General features: G+C 40.0%; 2 protein-coding genes across 2 annotated transcripts in view; one reads left to right on the plus strand and one right to left on the minus strand.

Moving 5' to 3' along the window:
* Positions 1-266: 266 nt before the first annotated feature.
* Positions 267-9,947, plus strand: LOC121911756 (filensin). Its single transcript, XM_042433583.1, has 8 exons — positions 267-640; positions 2,363-2,423; positions 3,127-3,222; positions 4,432-4,524; positions 5,575-5,688; positions 7,217-7,437; positions 8,163-8,254; positions 8,489-9,947. Exons 1-8 carry the CDS (start codon positions 267-269, stop codon positions 9,469-9,471), a joined length of 2,034 nt encoding a protein of 677 aa, XP_042289517.1. The 3' UTR covers positions 9,472-9,947.
* A 1,693-nt stretch (positions 9,948-11,640) lies between these two features.
* pcsk2 (proprotein convertase subtilisin/kexin type 2) overlaps positions 11,641-20,455 on the minus strand; it is a 31,125-nt gene continuing 22,310 nt past the window's right edge. The window contains exons 10-12 of the mRNA XM_042433584.1: positions 19,352-19,452; positions 17,694-17,921; positions 11,641-12,773 (exon numbers count right to left, since the gene is read on the minus strand). Of these exons, the coding sequence (XP_042289518.1) occupies positions 12,284-12,773; positions 17,694-17,921; positions 19,352-19,452 (819 nt within the window). The 3' untranslated portion in view covers positions 11,641-12,283. The remainder of the gene's footprint in view (positions 12,774-17,693; positions 17,922-19,351; positions 19,453-20,455) is intronic.

The raw sequence follows: 20,455 nt of genomic DNA on the forward strand, positions 1-20,455 counted from the left end.
TTCTGCTTTGTCATCATCAGCATGGCTTTTCTAATCTCTGCCACAAAGGCAACAATAAACTCTGGAAGGCCCCAGGCTTGCAGCATGTGCGTCCACAGCCAGGGGGAGGTTTTGGGGGCTATTTCGCCGTCAGCCAGTGCTCTGCAGCGTTTAGTCTAGCATGAGACAGCCAAGGGTGAGCACCCCAGTTTTCACACAATAAAGGTGCTGAAGGGGACCTAGCACTCCAGGGATACCATCTGCCCGGGGGACAGAAACGTACCACCATGTTCAAGACCAGCTACCTGCGCGAGGTGCGCAAGGAAAAGTATGAGCGCTCAGATGTCTTCGATGAGGAACCCGAGGACTATGAAAGCTCTGCAGGCATTTCAGCCATCCAGGGCTGGGAGAGCCTTCAGGAGCTCAACAGTCGCTTTGCCCGGTACATCAACCGGGCACGAGTCCTGGAGCAACGCAATGCCGTGTTCCGCAAGCAGCTGGAGACTCTGCAACGGATGGAAGAGGCCAGCGGCCTAGAGGAGGCCTTCACAGAGCAGATTGATGTCAACAGGCAACGCATCCGTGAGCTGTGCTCCGACCATGCCAAGCTGGAGCGAGAGCTGAAGGATGCTTGCTGCATGCTGGATGAATTCACCAGCAAGTAAGAGAGTGGAGAGTGGTTGGTCTTACCTGTGTGTCAAAGGTCAAATTTCTTCTTCAGAGATGGAGTGAATGGAAATGAGTGTGAATGTGCTCAGAATTAAGAGAAAGTGATAAATAACTTTAAATCTATGGAAATTAAGATGTTGGTTCTGAAAAATACAAAATCAGGCAATTGATACTTCATATATGCAATTTTCAAAGTAAAAAATATGTACTAATAATATATTTATTAATGTTATTAATTTACTACGTTATGGTTATATTCAGAAGATAATCAACCAAACTGCTGAAAAATGTATTCTAAAAACTGTAATATGTTCGGACAATATGTTAGACAGACATTCACTTAAAATAATCATAAATTAAAGGGTCAGTTCACCAAAATCTCAAAATAAACCATAAAACAAAACAAAACAAAAACAACCTCATTGTCTCACTTACCATTAGTGCTATTATTGTTTCCATCCCAACATAATGGAGGTAAATGGATTTACTATTTTAATTTGTAATTGAGGAATGTAAAGCAGCATTGAAAAAATGTACTGAACTACAACATCTCTTTCCAGACACAGTCAAACATAGTTCCAGTGAAAACTGATCACAATGAGCTCTGTGGATTATACAGAGTAACAAAATTTGTAGAAAGTTCCCTTTACTTCCATCATATTGATATGGCGCCAGGATTCTCACGGATAGATATCTGAAAAACTTAGGCAATAAAACTATTTTCATGGCTAAATACCAGTAGAGGTAAGTGAGAAAGAAGAACAGATTTAATTATTTAAGCTTACTAATAATTACTAATTTAAGTATCTGCAAATATCAGTTGTGTGCAAGCAGGGAAGCCTCACTACATTATTGATGAGTTGAGAAGAATATTGATCAGCTCTGGCTGTGTCAGCTGGTAAGGAGGGCTTGATTTTCATCATGTGTAGTTTCGATTTTCAGCTCTGTCATATTACAAACACAGTTGTGTGAAGAAAGAGGTGAGTTGTTAATCTGACTATAAGCACACAACACAAACAAGCAATTAAACTGGGGATGTTGATCTTCACATTTTTCACAGATCAAGTAGTCATGTAATATAGCCTACTTGATTGCAGATTGAGTAATTGCATGGAGAAGAACATAATGACTCAAATATTAGACCCTTAAATTCCTTATCATCTGTAATACCGCCAATTCTTGGCTACTTGACAGATGTTTTGGCAGATGATTTTTGACTAATTTTGACTCATCAGGGATTCTTTCCCCCATGGTAGTAAAAGATGTTCTAGAGACATCTTCCTGAACACTTTTAGGGCTGATTAACTCTAAAAGACACACTATAAATGGACTAAAAGGACTAGGAACAATGAGGCTACAAAACAATGTCTTTCTTTACATTAAAAAAAATATCTGATGTTGTGACTAATGCGTAATTGTCAAGTCCTTGAATATAATACAACCTCTACTTTTACCAAACATAATTTACTGAAAAAAATATGTTTTTATATTCAGGCCAGTACTAGTATTCTTCTTGGAGTGTAGCACCATGTTTTTTTCTATACATGAAAAAAGAAAAGAAAAAAAATGAATCTATTATTTTTTACCTATATCACTCAAATAACATACAGATTATTTAAAGTAATTCTCTCTGCTCTGTGTATATAATTTAACATGATTATGCCATGCCTTCTGCTTAATATGAAACATATAACTGTCATATTTTCTGTTGCAGATACAGAAACGAATGTGATTACCAAGAGCAGCTGCGCTGCACGCTGGAGCAGTTAAATAAGGTACTGTACAGATGAAATCAAATAGATCTTTTACACAATCATAAAAACAGAAATAACAACATTTTAATAATTCTGCATTCTCCAACATATTAAGATGGAGAAACTTGTTTGTATGAAACAAGAAACAGCGTAAAACTATTTACAAATTTTGGTACTGAATCAAATGACATTTTTATTGTATTTTTTTTTTTTTACTATAGGCTATTGTTTTATTGTATTTTAAACATATTTATTGAAAAGTGATTTCATTTAAATGAGTGGTGAATATTAAATATCTTACACAATAGATTTAAGTTGAACAAACCACACAGAGAGCTTAACTGATTTTAGATTACTGGAGTTTTCTTCATCATTGTATGACTACAGTGTGTCTCTTCAGGGTCTTTGGCTTTTGTTGATTTTTTTTTTAAATTCAATACAATACAAGTTGGACAATATCACATTGTATGAATTTCTACACAATTATACTTTTCACTGCCAAGTGGATGCTGCTCATGAGTCTTTCTTCACACTGTACTTTTTCTGGTGATTTCCCTTGGGACCTTTGTTGTTCTCTTCTCTTCTCGTCTCTTCTCTTCTCTTCTCTTCTCTTCTCTTCTCTTCTCTTCTCTTCTCTTCTCTTCTCTTCTCTCCTCTCCTCTCCTCTCCTCTCCTCTCCTCTCCTCTCCTCTCCTCTCCTCTCCTCTCCTCTCCTCTCTTGCAGGAGGCTGACAGTGCTCTGCTAAGAAACCTGGAATTCCAGATCCAGTCACAGTTCCTGCAGGATGACATTAATTCCACCAGAGATAGACACAAGAAGGTCAGTTTCACTAAACTAAAAACTAAACCAACTTACTGTGTAACTCTGTGGTTTCAAGCAGCTCCTACAATAACCAACCTTCTAAATTATACTGTACAATAAAGATTTGGGGTATTACTGTAAGAAAATAAGACCTCATTGAGGTCTCAGAATTAATTTTCATTGATCAAAGCAGTTATATCTCTGACATACTGTTTTTAAAAAGGCTATCATATCCTGAAACTGTGCCCATATTGTTCTTTTTACACTATCTTTGATCTCAGGGCAGTATGTATAGCATTTATTTATTGGATAAATCACAGCCAGTTGAGAGACCTATTCCACATCAAAGAATATCAGTTTCAGGTATATTATACAGCAGTGTGTGTTTTTCTTTCGGTTGCTTTTGAACACAGCTGACCTCAGGCCACTGCTCCTCGGATGAGAAGGCAGAAAACCTTGACAAAGGTGCCAAAGGATGTGCTGTGATGTACCTGGGGCTTTAGCAACAATTTACCATCTGTGTTGTGAGTGAGGAAAGGGCTGCAGAAAAAAATGGAACAGTTGTTCACAGGCAGAGAATTATGACAGGAAAGCACATAGGAAAGACAAAAACTGAAATATTGCCATCTGTGCATTAAAAACGACTTGAAGGTGCCACACAATGGTCACAAAAATGCCACAACAAAAGAAAACTACACTGTTACATAATGCATCAGGCTTACTTTCCATAGAGTTTCTTTCTAGTCTGAGCATTTTCTTTTTTTTAATTTTCACCCAATGCTGCGTTTGATGATGAATTAATCTGTGACTGTGCAATATTGAGATAGCATATCAAAGGGCACTGCTGTTATTATGTGGGAAAGAATGAGGAGTCGTCTCACATGAATATTGGGCTTGTGGTTCTGAGCTTTGAAGTATCCCCCCAGAGACAGGAAATATATCCACTCTTTATTACTAAGTCTGAGATCACTCTTGGATTCAATCACAAAAGGAACTCTCTTTGCTGCAAAGAAATGTTAGCACCATTTCTAAACACATATCAGCTAAATGAAAGCCTTCTATTTGATGCTGACATTCTCTCAGTGAATCTTCAATACAAAGTGCAAAATAAACAAGCAAGAGTACTAGATAAAATGGTTTTAGTTTGCAAAATGGAATAGCTTAAGGATGTTCTTTTTCCTGAAATGTATGTTTTACAGTATATTTTCTTTTCTATTATCTTAACAGAACCTTGCAGAGATCCAGACCTATGTAAACATTTTGCAGCAAATCAACCAGACACTTCCCCTTGTTCCCAATGTGTCAGTGGGCATCTCCGAGGTGAGGTCACTAATGTTGTCACTGTGTGTGTGTGCTGCAGTCCCTGCGGGAGAAGATGGTGTTTGCATGTGTGTCAGCCCTGGCTACGTGTCTGGGGTTGATGAGGTTACTGGCTTCTCAGTCCAATTGGTCGCCTGTGCCTGCATTTGTCTGTTTTTTTGTGTACGTGTGCATGTGTGAGAAGCAGAGACAGACAGTCGAGTGGTCCTCAGGACACATAGACAGGCCAGCCATTTGAGGATGTCGTGACACATAATGAACCAAATGCTGGAAAGAACAGCTATTCATGCTAATTTTCTTAGGAACAGTGCCACAGTGACTGTCATTTGTGTAGCAGATTGGAATTTTATTTATAGGGTACAAACATTTCTCAAGAGGCAGAGATGCTCTGGATGCAGAACTTATTTAATTGGTTGAGTTAAATCTCAGAGGACAGCGGCAAAGAGCCACAGTTCTTGCCTGTCATGTTGAGCTGAAACCCAGTGAAATGGGCAAGTGAGGAAGATGTTAATGTTATGAAGCTTTGTAATCTTGCTAGTCTCTCAGGCACAGCTATTGTGTGTATAGAGGGTATAGACAGGTGGCAAATTAAAGGAATAACCTGAATTAATGAATGGAGAAACATATCAAATGCTTCCATACAGGGCATGATGGATCTCTGAATGGTTTGATGAGTATAAAACTTTGAAGCAACTTGTTAATCACATAACTTGTCTCCAGTGTGCCATGCTTTATTATATTGTTAATGGCTCTCCAAACACTCAGTAGGTTCACTTCAAAGAGTAGGCAGAACATGCAGTAATAGAAAACATTACTGCTGTGAGCGACACAATTGTTATTGTGTCCTTCAATTCAAAAATCAATCAGTGAGACTTTTAATACAGAGAGACCTCAGAAAGAGACTTGACTGCAAGCTGTGTGTGTGTATGTGTGTGTGTGTGTGTGAGTGCGTGCGTGCATGTGTGTGTGTGTGTGACTGTAAAAGTCATGCTGTAAAGACAAACTGTACTTTCCCACATGTTCTAATCGATTTCTTCTCAACGTGTGAAGGAGCAGGAGAAGCTGCTGGCCCAGAGGAAAGTGCCAGGACTGCAGAGTCAGCTGGAGGAATATAAGAGCGCCCTCTGTCAGCTGCAGTCCCAGAAACAACGCCTACAGAATGAGGTGGGTCACACTGTCACCATGACAACAGGAGGTTTCATTTTGATTACATGCAGTGTTTCCCTTTTTTCCAGAAAAGGACATTTCTGAGCAAATATTCACAGAAAGACACATTTAAAATGATCTTTCAAAGAGATCAATTTTATTTCTATTAGAAGAGAGACAAACACCAGGAGTACCAGTTCAAACTCCTGTTCTTTGTTGTGAAATACACTCAAAACTCAAAACAGTAAAATATAATTTGTACATTTTGTAGGGCTGCAATTAACAGTTCGATTTATATTTGATCAACCTTAATCTTTCCAGATCAATTGATCAAAAGTCAGGAAATTGTGAGTACAGACAATTGCAACACCAAGATGATGTCCGACTAACAGTCTAAAGCCCAGAGATATTCAATTTACTATCAGAGAAAACTAAAAACAAACAAAAAAAATCACATTTGAGAAGCTTGGATCAGTGAATGTTTGGCATTTTTGTTTTAAAAATGACCTTAATGAATAAGCAATTGCCAAAATAGTGCCGGTCAATTCTGTCGATGGACTGATTTGACTGATCAACTAATCATTTCAGTTCTAAAATTTTGAGGAAAATTCATTGGCTGTGGTGTTATTATCCAAAACATGCTCAGAAGATAACTATTTTGGATTAATTGATAGAAATATAAAAAGAACTTAAATAGAAATGGAAAAATACAATAAATGAATGAAAGAAATTTAATATTTTATTTTCAATTGAGAAATATGTTTTTAGGTATATATACAAAATTGATGGATTTTTCAGGGGGTATTTTCATTTCACTTTGTGTTGATTAATGAATGATACCCAAGGCACTAACTTAGTCTTGACCCTGCAGCTTCTATTATATGCTGTATCATGCAGAAGTACCACTAGATGTCATCCACAACCTTCTTGTGACAGCAGGGCAGTTACATCGTCTCCTCACAGGAAATGAGAAACATGGGATTGACTCTCTATAATATAAATAATAATAATAATAATAAAATGCAGCTCAATCAAATTAAATAACTGCATTGATTTCCAAAGAGTGAGTATTTCTTGATGTGACCGCTTTGTTCCCACAGGTTTTGACTAAAGACATACCTCTACTATCTGCACAAATGATGCTCTTCACTCTGCTTATGTTATGTATCATATATCTCTCATCTATCTGTATCCTATAGAGGCTTACAATGTGATATGTTTTAACCATATTTAGTGGGTCATCACATTTTCTTATTATATCAACAAATTAATATTTTTGCTTTATATGTCTTAAAACACTATTTTAATTTGTACAGTTCCTACAAAACATATTAGTTAGACCCTATTCTAGGCACAAATTGAACTCCTGCTTTTATCCTTATTTATAATTTCTCTTGACTTCTCACTTGCATTACCAACATACGCTAAGCTGGTGTTATTATTAATAACCTATGCATTGCACTGGCAAATCTCCTCAAGGGGCTTTGTAATTTTTAAAAATCATTTAATCAGAATTTCTTAATTAAACCCTGCCTTTGTCTCTCAGACTGCAATGTTGGAGCAAACCATCAAAAGCACACAAGAGTGTTATGATGATGAGATCCAGATGTACAACGAGCAAATCGAATCTCTGCGGAAGGAGATTGAGGAGGCTGAGAGGTCCCTCGAGAAGTTCACCAGTGAATGTCGCCACCTGGCCATGTATCAGACATCCTTGGAGAATGAGCTGGAGAGGTACAAGAGGATCATCGAGAACGAAGATAACAGGTAGACTGCCTCCACCTGGTTGCTGAAAACACATAGAGACACACATGCAGGGCCAGGAACTGAGCTCAGTGGTGCTGAAATACTTGCTGAGAAAGCATCAAGGTCATTAAGACAACTAGTAAATACATATAGAATGAAAAAATAATGCTAAAAATACTGCTTTTATACGACCAAATTATGACCAGGAAAGTTTAATCATAAAATTCACATGAATACACAGATATAAAGATTGACTGTCCTGTAAAATTATCTCATGACAAAGGTATAGTTGTAGCCAGGACTTCAGCAATACTGAGGGCATAAGTCCAGATTCAAACAACGCAACACCCCAGGCTTTTTCAGTAGTCACCAAAAAAGGTTTTTAATTTGATTATATTAGTTTTTGTTGTTGTTGTTGTTGTTGTTGTTTTTTTTTACATTTTATTTATGTATTTAACTGTTCAGTTATAGCTTCTGTAAATTATATCTCCCTACATGATGATCTACAGTCTGTTTCATGGCCTCCATACTGCCAAGAATATAATACTTTCTTTATTCTTTATTTTTGTTTAAAAACAGCAACATTTAAAGGTATTGACTCAAATTACATTGAGATACATGCTGTTGATGTTGGGTTAATGAATTTGCCAGCAGATGGCACTGAGTGGCAACAGATGTTGCATAGCCATGCTGTGAATTATATATATTATTACATATGTGAATTTTTACTGCTCTCTTCCCTGCAGGTTGAATTCAGCGATAATTGGCACTCCCATTACCCTGTTCACCACTAATTACCGCTACACTCACACACCCTCTGCATCAAGCAGGGGTAAAGGTAAGGGCACTGTCAGCACATCACAGCTGGTTTACATTGATAATCTCTGTTGAGCACACATACAATCAGCTGCCATTGTTAGAGAAAACTAAACTCTCTCTGAAAGCTTGCTACCATTCAAAGAAATGCCTTTAGTGTCCCAAAAGAAGAAAGTGTGTGGGTGCATACACTATTGTGATCTTTTTTTGGTTCATTAGTTCCATCTCACTGACCTTTTATCTCATATGTGTCCAGATATCACCCAGGCTATCCAAGATATCACCAGCGTCAAGCCCCGCCAGAAGATCTTGGCCAAGAAGGTCCTGAAGAAGAAAGAGCTGACCCCGAAAGATGTGATGGACAGTGGCCAAGAGGACAGAAATGGAGGAGCTGCTGGAGAGGCTCCAGATGAAGAAGCAAAGGGGATCCCCTCTGAGGGAGTGCAGGAGGACATGGTGAAGAGAACAGAGCAGAGACCTTTGCTCGCTGGAGTGTCTCCACAGGATGTCCCAGACGGAGCTCAGATCAGCAAAGCCTTTGACACTCTTTGTAACATCGTCAGAGACCGAATGAGGAAGTACAAGAAGCCTGAGCCAATCGCTGACTTCTACACAAAGGGTCGTTATGTCCTCGTCACTGGCGATGGCAGCTACCCACATCCCTGCTTCTACACCTCTACACCGTCAGCTGGCCACATCTACGTCACTATCAGAGATGGGATGACGTCTCCCTTCGAGAGTAACGGGCCCAGCAAGCCCACTCCCCCACCTCCTCAGCCCATTATAGACCCCAGGCCTCTTAGTCCCACCGTGCCCTCTAATGGAGGAGGAAAGGAGGATAACAAGGGAACAAAAGGAAAGGACAATGGAGGCAAAGGCAAGCCAAAGAACGGAGAGCCTCAACCTCAATCTAAAGAGCCAAGCCCAGTCCCTTCACCCTCTGGCCCCAAAGATCCCACCCCAGCTGCTGATCAGCCCACCGGACCCAAGAAAAACAAGGATGACAATGGCCCGAGTGGGCCCACTCCAAAGGCTGCACCTCGTGGTGCCAGCACCAGCTCCACCTCCAGCACCAGCACCAGCTCCAGCAGCTTCACCCCAGGCGCCATGAGCTACGAGAAGGTGGAGGTTGTGGAGTCTGTGGAGAAGTTCTCCAACGGCCGCAAGGTCAAAGGTTATGAGGAGACTTCCATGGTGGTGGAGACCATGATTGAGAAGTCCAGCAAGAAGAAACACTGAAACCATTTCATCTGACATGAAGAGTCAGTCAACTCCACTGCGGTCCCACATGGTCCAGGTCCTCAAGAAGACAATACTGATGTTGGCATCAGACTACTTAAATACCACTGTTCCTCAGACTAAGAAGACCGATGTTTTTGTCTCTAAGGGAGACCAACCATGCTTCAAGACCAACTACACATTCCTGCAATGATATTCAATGCTCTTCCATTTGCTTGCAGTCTCTGGTCTTGCGTCCAGAATACGTTTTGCTGGTTCCACAAGTACTGCTGTTGTTGTTCGACTTAACACCCATGCTCATGCTATAGTCCTTTACTGTCTGAAAACTTGGGACATAAGATAAACAAAGCTCCATGCCACCTATAAAAATAACCAAGAAAATAAATAAAAAACCGAGAAGCTGTGCCACCCTTCTGAACTCTGTCTTAGAACTCCGATTTTCCCCCTTTGAGCTCATTTGTTCAATTGGATGCCGATGCCTGCCCTCAGCACAATTTTGCTGTGTATTAATTTGCTTTGATATCTTGAATGATAAAAAATATTCAAACACCAATGAATCCCTTGTTCTGTTTGCTTTGAGTCTGACACTGTGTTCCAAGCATCTCACACACATAGTGTAGGTCATAAAACCAGTCATGCATCAATGTATGTGTTTCTAGTGTGTGTGTGTGTTTGTGTGATAGGATAGGAAGTACATCTCACACAAAAATGTAATATGCACTCAAGTATAGCATTTACTCATTGGCTTTTTAAAAAATTCACCCATGTTTTTGGTGTTCTTCAGAAGTCTTATTAGAGTGCTGCATCTACAGGAAACTCATCTATTTTTGATGTGACCTTTAGTAGTTCACTCTGTCCGCTGCATTTAACTATAACTCATCCAGTATATCTCCAGAAGGGATACAGCATTAGAGGAAGAGGAGTGGAGAAAAAACAAAGATAATCTTGAGAAAGAAAGGTGGAATGAGCAACAGATGTCAGAGATTTGTGAGAATTATTTCATTTGGTGAATGAAATGACACGAACATGAGAGTATGAGTGCGACACATGAAATGATTGAAGGAATAATGGCCCATTATATCAAAAAAACAACCCCAAACCCTATCAAATTACCCGGAAGCATTTGATAAAAAAAAGTTTTAGCCTAAAAACAATGTGTCACATTCAATTTGTGTGTGATAACGTTTGTAATGTTTGAGATGATTAGTAGTCCTTGTAGTCTCCCATGTCACAGTTTTTGCTAGAGTTTCTAAAATGATTACTACATTTCCAATGAATCATGCTGAACCTTTTGCTTAGCTCTTCCTGTTTTTACTATGAATCAATATCATTTTCCTTACCTGTCCTACAACCTGCATTAACTGATTTTTTTTGACTGGGAGCAGCGAAACAAACTTGTTAGCAAACAGGTTCTCATTTACACATCCAGGAGCATTCATCTGGAATTGTGTTTCTGGTCCCCTGATGAATTTAAGTCCAATATTCACACTTTTTCTTTCTCATGGTTGGTCACAATGAGGTTTCTAGAGCTTTTTTTGCTGCCTGCTGCATCTGGAAACATTTTGTTGATGAGAGTGGTGAGAGTAAACAGTAAAACTGTGGGCCAAAAAATTGAGTTGAAAGATGCTAGAATGCTCCATAAAGCTGAAGGGAAGTGCAGAGTCGGGTTATAATTATCTGAGGGTTTGTTACTATGAGAAACATTCACATTCACATAGTCATTTGATCTATTGTGAACCCTAACTGTAACCCTAACCCATGTGTGTGATATTGTTAAAAATGTATACTACATTTCCCATAATACACGTCACCCTCTTTTCCACAGCGCTCTCCAGACACTCTCAAAATGCAGTTTTCTCTGCATGATTTGCTCATCTATACATCACTGAATATTGACACGGCAGTGATTTATGGTTGCTACATGTAGCAACCATAAACAATAGACTGTAACATGTCTATAACATAAAGAGTGCCTTGGCATGAGTAGCTCAGGCTCCACTTTTTAGGAGGCATTTTCCCTTTATTGGACAGCACAGTACAGAGTGAAAGAAACATGGGGAAATATTCAATCTGGATAGACTGCTGGGTCACCAGGATGAGCTTTTTGAAAATTTTACTCCACATTCTCTGTCTTCTTTTGTCTTCATCAGATTCATTGTGTTTCCCTATCAAAGTTTTGGCATGCTACTTTTACACAGTATGTTCAGGAGTGTGTTGCAAATCACTCAAGTGCTTTAATAAACAGCTGAATAGATTTATTACGTCAAAGATTATGAAATATGAATTGAGGACCACAGGCTGCAAAATGAACCACACATTCCTTTCCTTGTTTATATAAACAGTGCATGTCACAAAAATATAAACAGAAAGAAGTATCACTGCTCTGTTTGCAAGATATTAAACTTTAAGTAGAATGACACAGAAAATCATTTACAGTCACAAACTGTACAACAGTTGGCAGAAGAGAGGTGCAGGGCAGTTAAAGCAAGAGCATGAAAGAGTGGATTATATTTGGTTTATGTACAATTCTGTAGAGTGTAAAAATTCAGGTGATATAGTTTGCTTTCTCTATGTAGAACAGATTACTGAAGGTTACACTTTTATTCTGATTGGATAACAAGAAACATTCATTGAGGGTTGGGGGGCTAATTGAAACACTTGATAACAAAAAGCAGAGTGAGGAGGGGCAGAGAGGTAGACAAAAGGGAGAATAACGAGAGAGTGAGAAGAACTGAGGAGATACAGTGAGATTTAGAGAAGGACAGAGCCAGATAAGAGAAAGTGAAAGAGTTGGCAACATGCAGATGGTATTTTAGTTGTTTTTACTCAGCAAGCTCTTCAAACTTCTCTCTACAGCTTCATCCAGCTCCTCCTCCAGCTCCTCCTTTTTCGACATGGCAAGTTTGGACTGATAATCACGCACTATCTGGTCTATATAAGGGGCACTTTGTGTTCCATGCAGCATGAGAGTCCACTCCTTCAGGACTCCGCGCTGTGGCTCCTCGCCTTGAAAGCCCACCTCCAGGACCCAGGTCCCACGGGGGTCCTCGCCCCAGGTGTGGGTGGTCATGAAGGGCCACTTGTCGAAGCCCACCTTGGAGTCGTCGTCACGGGGCCTTCGGCTCAGAAGGATGGACTTTGTGCCCATGGGTGAGGTCATATTGATGTTGAGGTCACCGCGGCGGCTGGCATTGACAGTGACCACTGCCTGAACGTGCTCCAGGTAGCGGACAAAGTTGTCCTTCCCCTGGCAGGCGTCAGTGGTGATGGCCAGCACCAGCTTGTTGCCAGACTGGATTTTACTGTAGAAGCAGAAGAAACAGATGAACATGTTGAGAGTGTGTGGCATAGAGAAGAAGAAAAAAGAGTCAAATATCTGCATTAGAAAGTAAAGTAAGGTAAAAAAGAGTAAAGGTAAGTAAGACAGAATATAGAGAAAATATTGCCACTATTAAATAGCTTTGGGCATCCCTGTAGCTACGACTGAGACACCAAGCAAAACAAGTATTTTTATCTTTCAGTCCACTTACCCCCTGACCTGCTCTTCTTTGAATGCCCCAGTAAACACAGTACTTGACCAATTTTTCCCATGGAACCATCCAACCCTGACAGAGAATCAAGCTTCTTTTTGAACCTGCTTCCTCATAGCAGCAGTGATGATTGTCATGTCTGCTTTCTATACCATGTAATATATCTCCAGTGGGGAATAAAATGCTCTGCTCTTTGGTCTGAAATATACGGCCACCTTTTGCATTGGTACCACATTGTCACATAATGTCCTATCCACCATCCATCAGTTTGAAATTATTTTTTATTGCTTGCTGTCCAATAGTATTGCACACTATTTTGACTTTATTACAAATTCATAATTTCTCATTCATTTATAAATGAAACATACTCATTCAATTACTAGGTATATCCAATAAGGCCACATGAGGAAGAAAAGAAAGGAATTACATTTCTTGTAAACCTACACTGACTACTGACTGATTTTTTGGCCACTTGGGGCGCAGCAGATACAAGCTGTGAACACACCAGTTGGTACGGCGCAAAATCAGCATTCATTTGGAGTTGGTACAAGATTACCAAGTTTGGGCTGGCTGTCCATGTGGTTTTAAGTCTGAGATAATTCAACCCTCTACATAAAGATGACAAGACTATGATATTATATTCACAAAACTTAAAGAAATACAAATTAGAAACAGTAAATAAACTACATTTTACTGTAAGGTAGTGTTTGTAATATAGCCTACATTGTTTGAATATGAGGCCTATGGTCAATAAACTGTGTAACTTCATGCTGGACCACCTCTGAATCCTCAGAGCTCCTCTTCAGTGCACATAAAGAAATTCTTTTCCTTTTTTCTGTCACAATGGGTTTGTTCAGAACAGAGTGTAAATACGGGCTGGTCTTGGTTTTGTTGTTGCTTTGTGGTTGGGAAGACATACTGCTGTTTCCATCTCTTTGGGTGATGCAAAGAAAGAGTGAGAACACAGCAGGGCAGGGGTGGTGGCCAGAGGCTATGAGGAGGTTTCATAACATTATTAGAGGCTGTGGCCACAGGCAGTGGGAAATGGAGGGACGGAGGTATTAGGCAACAGGGACAGGACACAGAAACTGAGTGAGAGAGACGTGTGTGGAACTGCACTCGGTTTGAAAAATGATTAATAGAGCGCAATGCTGAGCACAGAGAGGTGAGTGAGCGGTGAGCTGCTATGGGCTGATGAAGCAAATTACTATTCCCATTAAAACAGAACAGTTCATAGTGGGGTGTGTCACAGTTACACCCTACAATACATGTTGAAAAATTTGACTAAACCAAATACATCATATTTCCATAACAACATGACTCAGCATATGTGAATTCTTATGTGTTAAAATGAAAATACATGTTTCCATTTATGAAAGATTATCATTATTATTAATATTAATGTATTATTTTTAGTTTATAACAATACATGACTGTGGGTATGACAAAATCTCAGAGTGAACATGTGTAGATTTCACTTTTGATCACCAAAATAATTTCGTGTGCGGCAGGTGCAGCGTTCCCATCAGATAATGTGTGAAGAGTAATTACAGCAGTCGGGCATAGAGCAAAGAGAGGGGTGCCTCTGAAGGGCAGGACCAGTGGAGATTAAAAACAACCCCACCGCACAGTGGGGCACTGTGTGCCAGCTCCTCTGATAATGAGAAGTTCTCCTCCAGCTAAGTAAGCCGCAGCCAGCCAGAGCTGCTATCAGATCAATGCTGAGCAGTGTGTTTGCAAGCATGGCTATGTTGGTGTTTATTGCTTTTCTCTCGTGATACACTATCATCAGAGGTGGGCTTGTTGTAATTATATCTCTACCACAATAGAAGCAGCAGAGATCCTGCCGTGCTGCTGTGGAAACAGTGAACTGATGAAAAATACGACACAGCCAGCGACACAGCTTTTAACACACAGCTCAAAATTAGCTTGAAAACCAGAGATGTTACTGTTAGTATTTCTCCCTCGTAAATTTTATTAGTCACCATCCACTCAAAAATGGGTTTTGCTTATTGTTCCTTCACTCACTTGTTTGACCTTCACTGTACAAAATGGAAAGTTTCTCTGTGCTCACCTTAAATCTCAGTTTATGGCATGTACCTACGAGAATGATTTGTGACATCACAACTAGCCTGAGCCAATTATGGTCCAGTATGCATGCATACTGGACTTGTCTAAGTTGCAACTTAGACCAGTGTGGAAACCCTCCAGTGCACATACACTGAGAATGGACTTTTAGTGAAGTAGGAGACACGATACAACAATATAGATTCTGTATTTCTCAATGAGGGAGAAGGACTAAGGATTTTACAAAGTAACTGAATCGGTGAGCACAGAGAATCTTTTAGGTTTGGCCATTTCTAAGCAAAGAGCTGATGCCACTTATTGTAATGGAACCCCAAACGATCTGGGAATGTTTAATGTCAAAACCATTCTGCATAAGAGGCCAAGTCCTCTCCACCATTTGCATGACACATCCTGAGGGATGCAGTAAAAGCCATATGACTCTTGGGGGGCGCTCCTCTTTTTATCTGGCGCTGCAGTCAAGGGAGGCACACAGGCACACTTTCACACCATGTTGTTGTGATTGCATCAATTGTGGAGCACTGATTAGAGACTAAAATAATGAACTGAATATGTTGACGGTGGCAAAAAATACACACGACTCACCTTATTCAATCTGCTTTTTATCTTAGCCTACACATTGACACTTTTACAATGCATGTGAATGCTGAGCGTTAGGTTACACACGTCTACACACATGCACACCTCCACCTGGAGTTCTTTCCTGGCTGTCAGTCAGTCTAATTGACAGTGCTTCCAGGGCACGACATGCTGGGCCATTTGTGGTGCTCTAATTAGTGTGAATGAGAGGGCTAGCGACAGGAAACTACCAGGCGTCACACATGGGAGCTCTAAGCCTCAGGATCTGATAGATGAATGGAAAGCAGAGCCCTAGTGAGGCATGCAGAGGAGGGCGGGAAAGAGAGGAGGGAGAGGTGAGAGTGTAAAGGACAGAGTGTCAGGCAGGGAGGCTGGAAAGCGAAGGAAGGAAGGGCAAGGCTGTGTAGATGGAGGAGATGGAGGAGAAAGATAAGGTGATGCAAGGGGAGATACTGTAAATGTGGGTGGACACAGACAGGATAAGATGAGAAGAAGGATGCCGTAACCACAGCTGCATCTGGGAAAGATAAGGAGGATCTGTCCAAAGGACAGGCCAGATGGCTGGATTTTTATCAAAACGCCACTCTATCTGGAACTCTGATAGATTAAAGCACATGAGAAATATCTAATGTTTAGAAACTCATATGAAACAATAATTTTAAAGGAATCCACATCCAATATGCAGGACATTATCTTTTTCCAGCAAGCGCCTCATGTTCCATGAGTAATTTCACTCTTTTTATCTCCGCCAGGCATAAGCCTGAAGGGGATCATGCGTTTGGTCGAGTGTGCGCATGTGTCCGTGTGTGTATCTGTCTGCAGCTAATCTCGCATACTACTGGACCCATCAGCCTAATATTTTTTGTGCACATTTATGAATGTACGCTCAAGGACCTCTCGTGGTCGCAGTGATTCACAAGTTTTGAAAAACCTATTTTATAATGCCATTGACTGCTCTGTTTCATACCTCCATTGACTGCTGAGTCCTCACTCCTCTTAACCGGCCGATAGGGGACGCAAGTGATAAACAACATGTTTTAGTTTGGAATCTTGTTTCCACTAGGGACAATCAATCATGCCTTGTTGCCACATTAGATCAATCGGTGCCAAATTTCAGTACATGGAAAGCAAGTTGTGTTGTGAATTCAAATAAATATTGATAAGATTCCTTATGAGCCTATTGTAAAGTGTAGATTTTCATCTTTTCAGCAGTCCATTCTATGATATGGATTACGACATAGCAGAAGGCTAAAAACAAGGCTTACCTAGTCTGTTGCAGGCCACATTTTGGCCTTTGTCATGGCTCAAAAACTGACATCCATAGAAAAGTTTGGTCTCATCTTGAACCGGAGCATCTGCAGATTAATTCCATACCCGATATGTTATGATCCACTAAAGTTAAGCATGATACGAGATGAATAAATCCCTGTTATTGTTATCTTCGCTGCCATCTTGACTGTACACACCTGGCAGAGATCTGCACTCTATTGAGTGCACTCTTGTAGTTTCTGCCTATTTTGGTCCAAATTTAGCCTATAACAAACATCTCTTTTAGTTCATGTGGCTATTTATAAGAATTTGATATAACCTTGTTGTTTAGTCATTTATACTACTTGAAGTTTAAAGTTTAGTAGTGGAATGTTTACCATAATTTATCAAACAGAAATCCAACTGAGATATCATAAGAGTAATGTATTAACCCACAAACAGCAACTGTCAGGATATCAAGCTACAGAATGTCATTACGAATATACAGGACCATCAGACAGACTGAGCAGCTAATCTAAATATTACAGGGTTATGAAGTGGATACTCCCTTCGCAGATGTTTTATTGAATTAGGCCTTATTGGGATTACCCAGTAATTGGATGAGTGTGTCTCTTGTAGATCAGCAGTGTATTTTTTTTCCTTCAACATCTTGGTAAGGGCAGTTTGAGGTTGTAGAATATGTAGTGTGTGTATTTTATATGCAGTATGAGTAAAATAATAAACATTACTGATGTTTTTGCTAGTGAAAATGTGACTTACTGGTTCTCCTGGATGGAACCAGCTACACAGTGGAAACGCTCAGGCACTGTCTTCCATTCTTTGGCCATTTTCACCATGCCCCCAGCGTCCAGCACACCATAGCCAAACAGATGGTTGAACTCGAGGCCCACGCCATTCCTCCTCCACTGGTGGACCTCGTCATGGAGCTGGTTCCTCTTGGAGGTCAGGACTGACAGGTGCTGCATGTCTCTCCATGTCAGGTTAGGGCTGGGGCGCACAAACAGTCACCAGAGGACAGAGGCAGGGGGATAAAGGGAGAGTAGAGTGGTGTGGGAGAGACAGAACTGTAAGTTAGTTACAAAAGTTATTTAAAGTTTAGCAACAAGTAGTAAAAAAAAAAAAAAAAGATTAATGGTTTTGCTTTGATTACATGCTTTCAAATATCTTAACCTCGTAGTGTCTGTGCTTTGAAGCAGATGGTTGCCTTTGTCTGCGTCTGCCTCCATTATCTTGACTGTGTGTAGTGACAGCTTTGTTCTGGCTGACTCACTGACTCCTGCCGTTGCATGGTTCAAGTGTGTTTGGGCAGTAAAAAGGCTGTGCACTTGTTCTAACAGCCCTGTGGGTTATTTGTCGCCGGACAGGGTGAGCATCCGCTCCTCCCAATAGCAACATCATTATTGTGTGTGCAAAGCAAACAGTGTCTCTTTACTCAACTCCACTAGCTGGTGTTAGTTAATGGCAGCAGAATCTCGTCCTTTAATGTGAGAAATGAAGCATCTGAGAGAAAAGGAAAGGCTCTCCTCTGGGACATGAGAAGCAGTAATTCATCAGGTTTGAGATTTGTCATATTCTTCTACTAATGTGTGGGTGGCTTTACTTAAGCACCATACAATACCTGTCAAAAGTTTGGACACACTTCAAATGAATGGGAATGTGAACTCAAGTGAACTTTTGATTGGTACTGTATGTTATAAACATCAATAATATAAGCTTTGGTTTCAACACATAGTTTGCTATATATTCAGCAGGTTGAGATGATCAAGTACTGCAGTGTGTTTCATCATTCAGCTCAGAGAGAGTCTCCCTGCTTCATGCATATGGGAAGTGCAGAGATAAATAAAACATAAGTGCTGAGCCCATCTTAACAGTATATAAACTGTGTTTTTTAACCTTGTACTGAGATATAAAGAGCACTGATCCAATATGATTTGTGTCCTTGGCACAAGCACATAGAGTCTGTACTCTGCGGGCAACAGAGTAAGTGCTGTTTTACTTTTCATTTGGCTTATGGTTGTGATAAATAAACAATTTTGTGGAAAGTGGAGAAATGACTTGTGCTTTTAAGGGCTGCATACATGGAGACAGAAAATTAAAATAAAGACTCTGAGGACAGAGACTGACATAGGAAGCCAAAGACATCAATGCAACATCAAAGCTCAAGGTTAGAAAGAAATAGTAGCTTATAAATGAATAGCACACTCTTTCATATTAGTTGAAGTTGCCAAATCAAATGCGGTAATAAAAATGATTATCAAGATTATAATAATAGTTGTATTATAAAATTATACCTTCTGAGCAGCACTCTCCTCAGCACAGAGGAGTTGAATTAGGTAACATAATAATGTTTCATACAGACAGTCCATTTAAATCAATAAACACAATTATTACAGGTGTGTGGACAGTAGAGTACATACTTAGCTTCAAGAGCCAGAGCAAAGACGCCCGCTGCCTCTGGAGCTGCTGCTGATGTTCCAGAGTGACGCAGTGTGCAGTTTCCATACAGGTCTGTTGTGGCCTGAAATAACCAAATCACAGGAAAGAAGGAACCATTATGCATCTTTAACAAGCAATTAGCTTATATGGAGTGGAGTGAGAACAGAAAGAGGAGATATACAGTACATACAGTATATCTAATTATCTGGGGAAGCATTGTCCAATGACGATATAATCTTTTGCTTTAATATGAATTTTGGAGCAAAGATAGGAAAAAGGATGCATAGTGAGCTGTGGTATTAACACACAGCACATAAGTTATGCTTATATTTATTGACTAAACATTTATTTCTTTAATTTGGTGCTTAATTAGAAATGATAACAGATTGACTGCAATTAGAAGAGAAACCCTAGGGAAGATCGGTGACTCTGTCAACAGAGGTGATTTGCATAATCACAAACACAAACACGGTTGCCTTTGTACACTGGGAAACTATTTTTTACACACGAGCATGATATAGAATGTCAGTCAATATTCTCAGCAGGTGTGCTTAGATATAAGAGCATTCAATTTTCCCTAACATTAACTGTCAAGGTTAAGCAATTGTCCTCTGTGAAAAGGAAGTCTGCATCATCTGTCAAGCCTCGCTGTCTCTCTTTTCAAAGATGATATGTGCACTCTGGGTTTATTTGATTCTAGTGATTCATCCACTCATTTATTCAGGGACCACCCACTTGTGACACAATTCTTCAGGTAAATGTTCAAATACTCGTGAGCCAGTTATACAGCTATAGCCCATTTGTGTATGCTTAAGTCAGTCACTAGATTCACTTTGGTGTCTCACGTGTTTGCTTTGTTACTTTTCTTCCCACCCATGCAGAAAAAGCACATACAGTAAAGCAGTTGGTGGAAATTAACTCTTTCTCTCTCCTCATGGTTTCCTTTGTCATGATAATAAAAAACAAGACTAACAGGGTATTTACTAGGCACTGTCAGGGGTGCAAAATTTTTCAATTTAGTGGGGTATTTGCCAGTTCATCTGATTTGCCCTGGGTGGTTTGACGCATTTTGCAAAGTGTGTTTT

The sequence above is a fragment of the Thunnus maccoyii genome, chromosome 14 (assembly GCF_910596095.1).
Source record: "Thunnus maccoyii chromosome 14, fThuMac1.1, whole genome shotgun sequence".
Classification (NCBI taxonomy): domain Eukaryota; kingdom Metazoa; phylum Chordata; class Actinopteri; order Scombriformes; family Scombridae; genus Thunnus; species Thunnus maccoyii.

Excerpts from the sequence above, each read along its gene's own strand:
- LOC121911756 (XM_042433583.1), top strand. The coding sequence starts at position 267 with ATGTTCAAGACCAGCTACCTGCGCGAGGTGCGCAAGGAAAAGTATGAG. Across the intron at positions 3,223-4,431 it reads CCAGAGATAGACACAAGAAG|AACCTTGCAGAGATCCAGAC; the intron begins GTCAGTTTCACT and ends TTATCTTAACAG. Across the intron at positions 4,525-5,574 it reads TGTCAGTGGGCATCTCCGAG|GAGCAGGAGAAGCTGCTGGC; the intron begins GTGAGGTCACTA and ends CAACGTGTGAAG.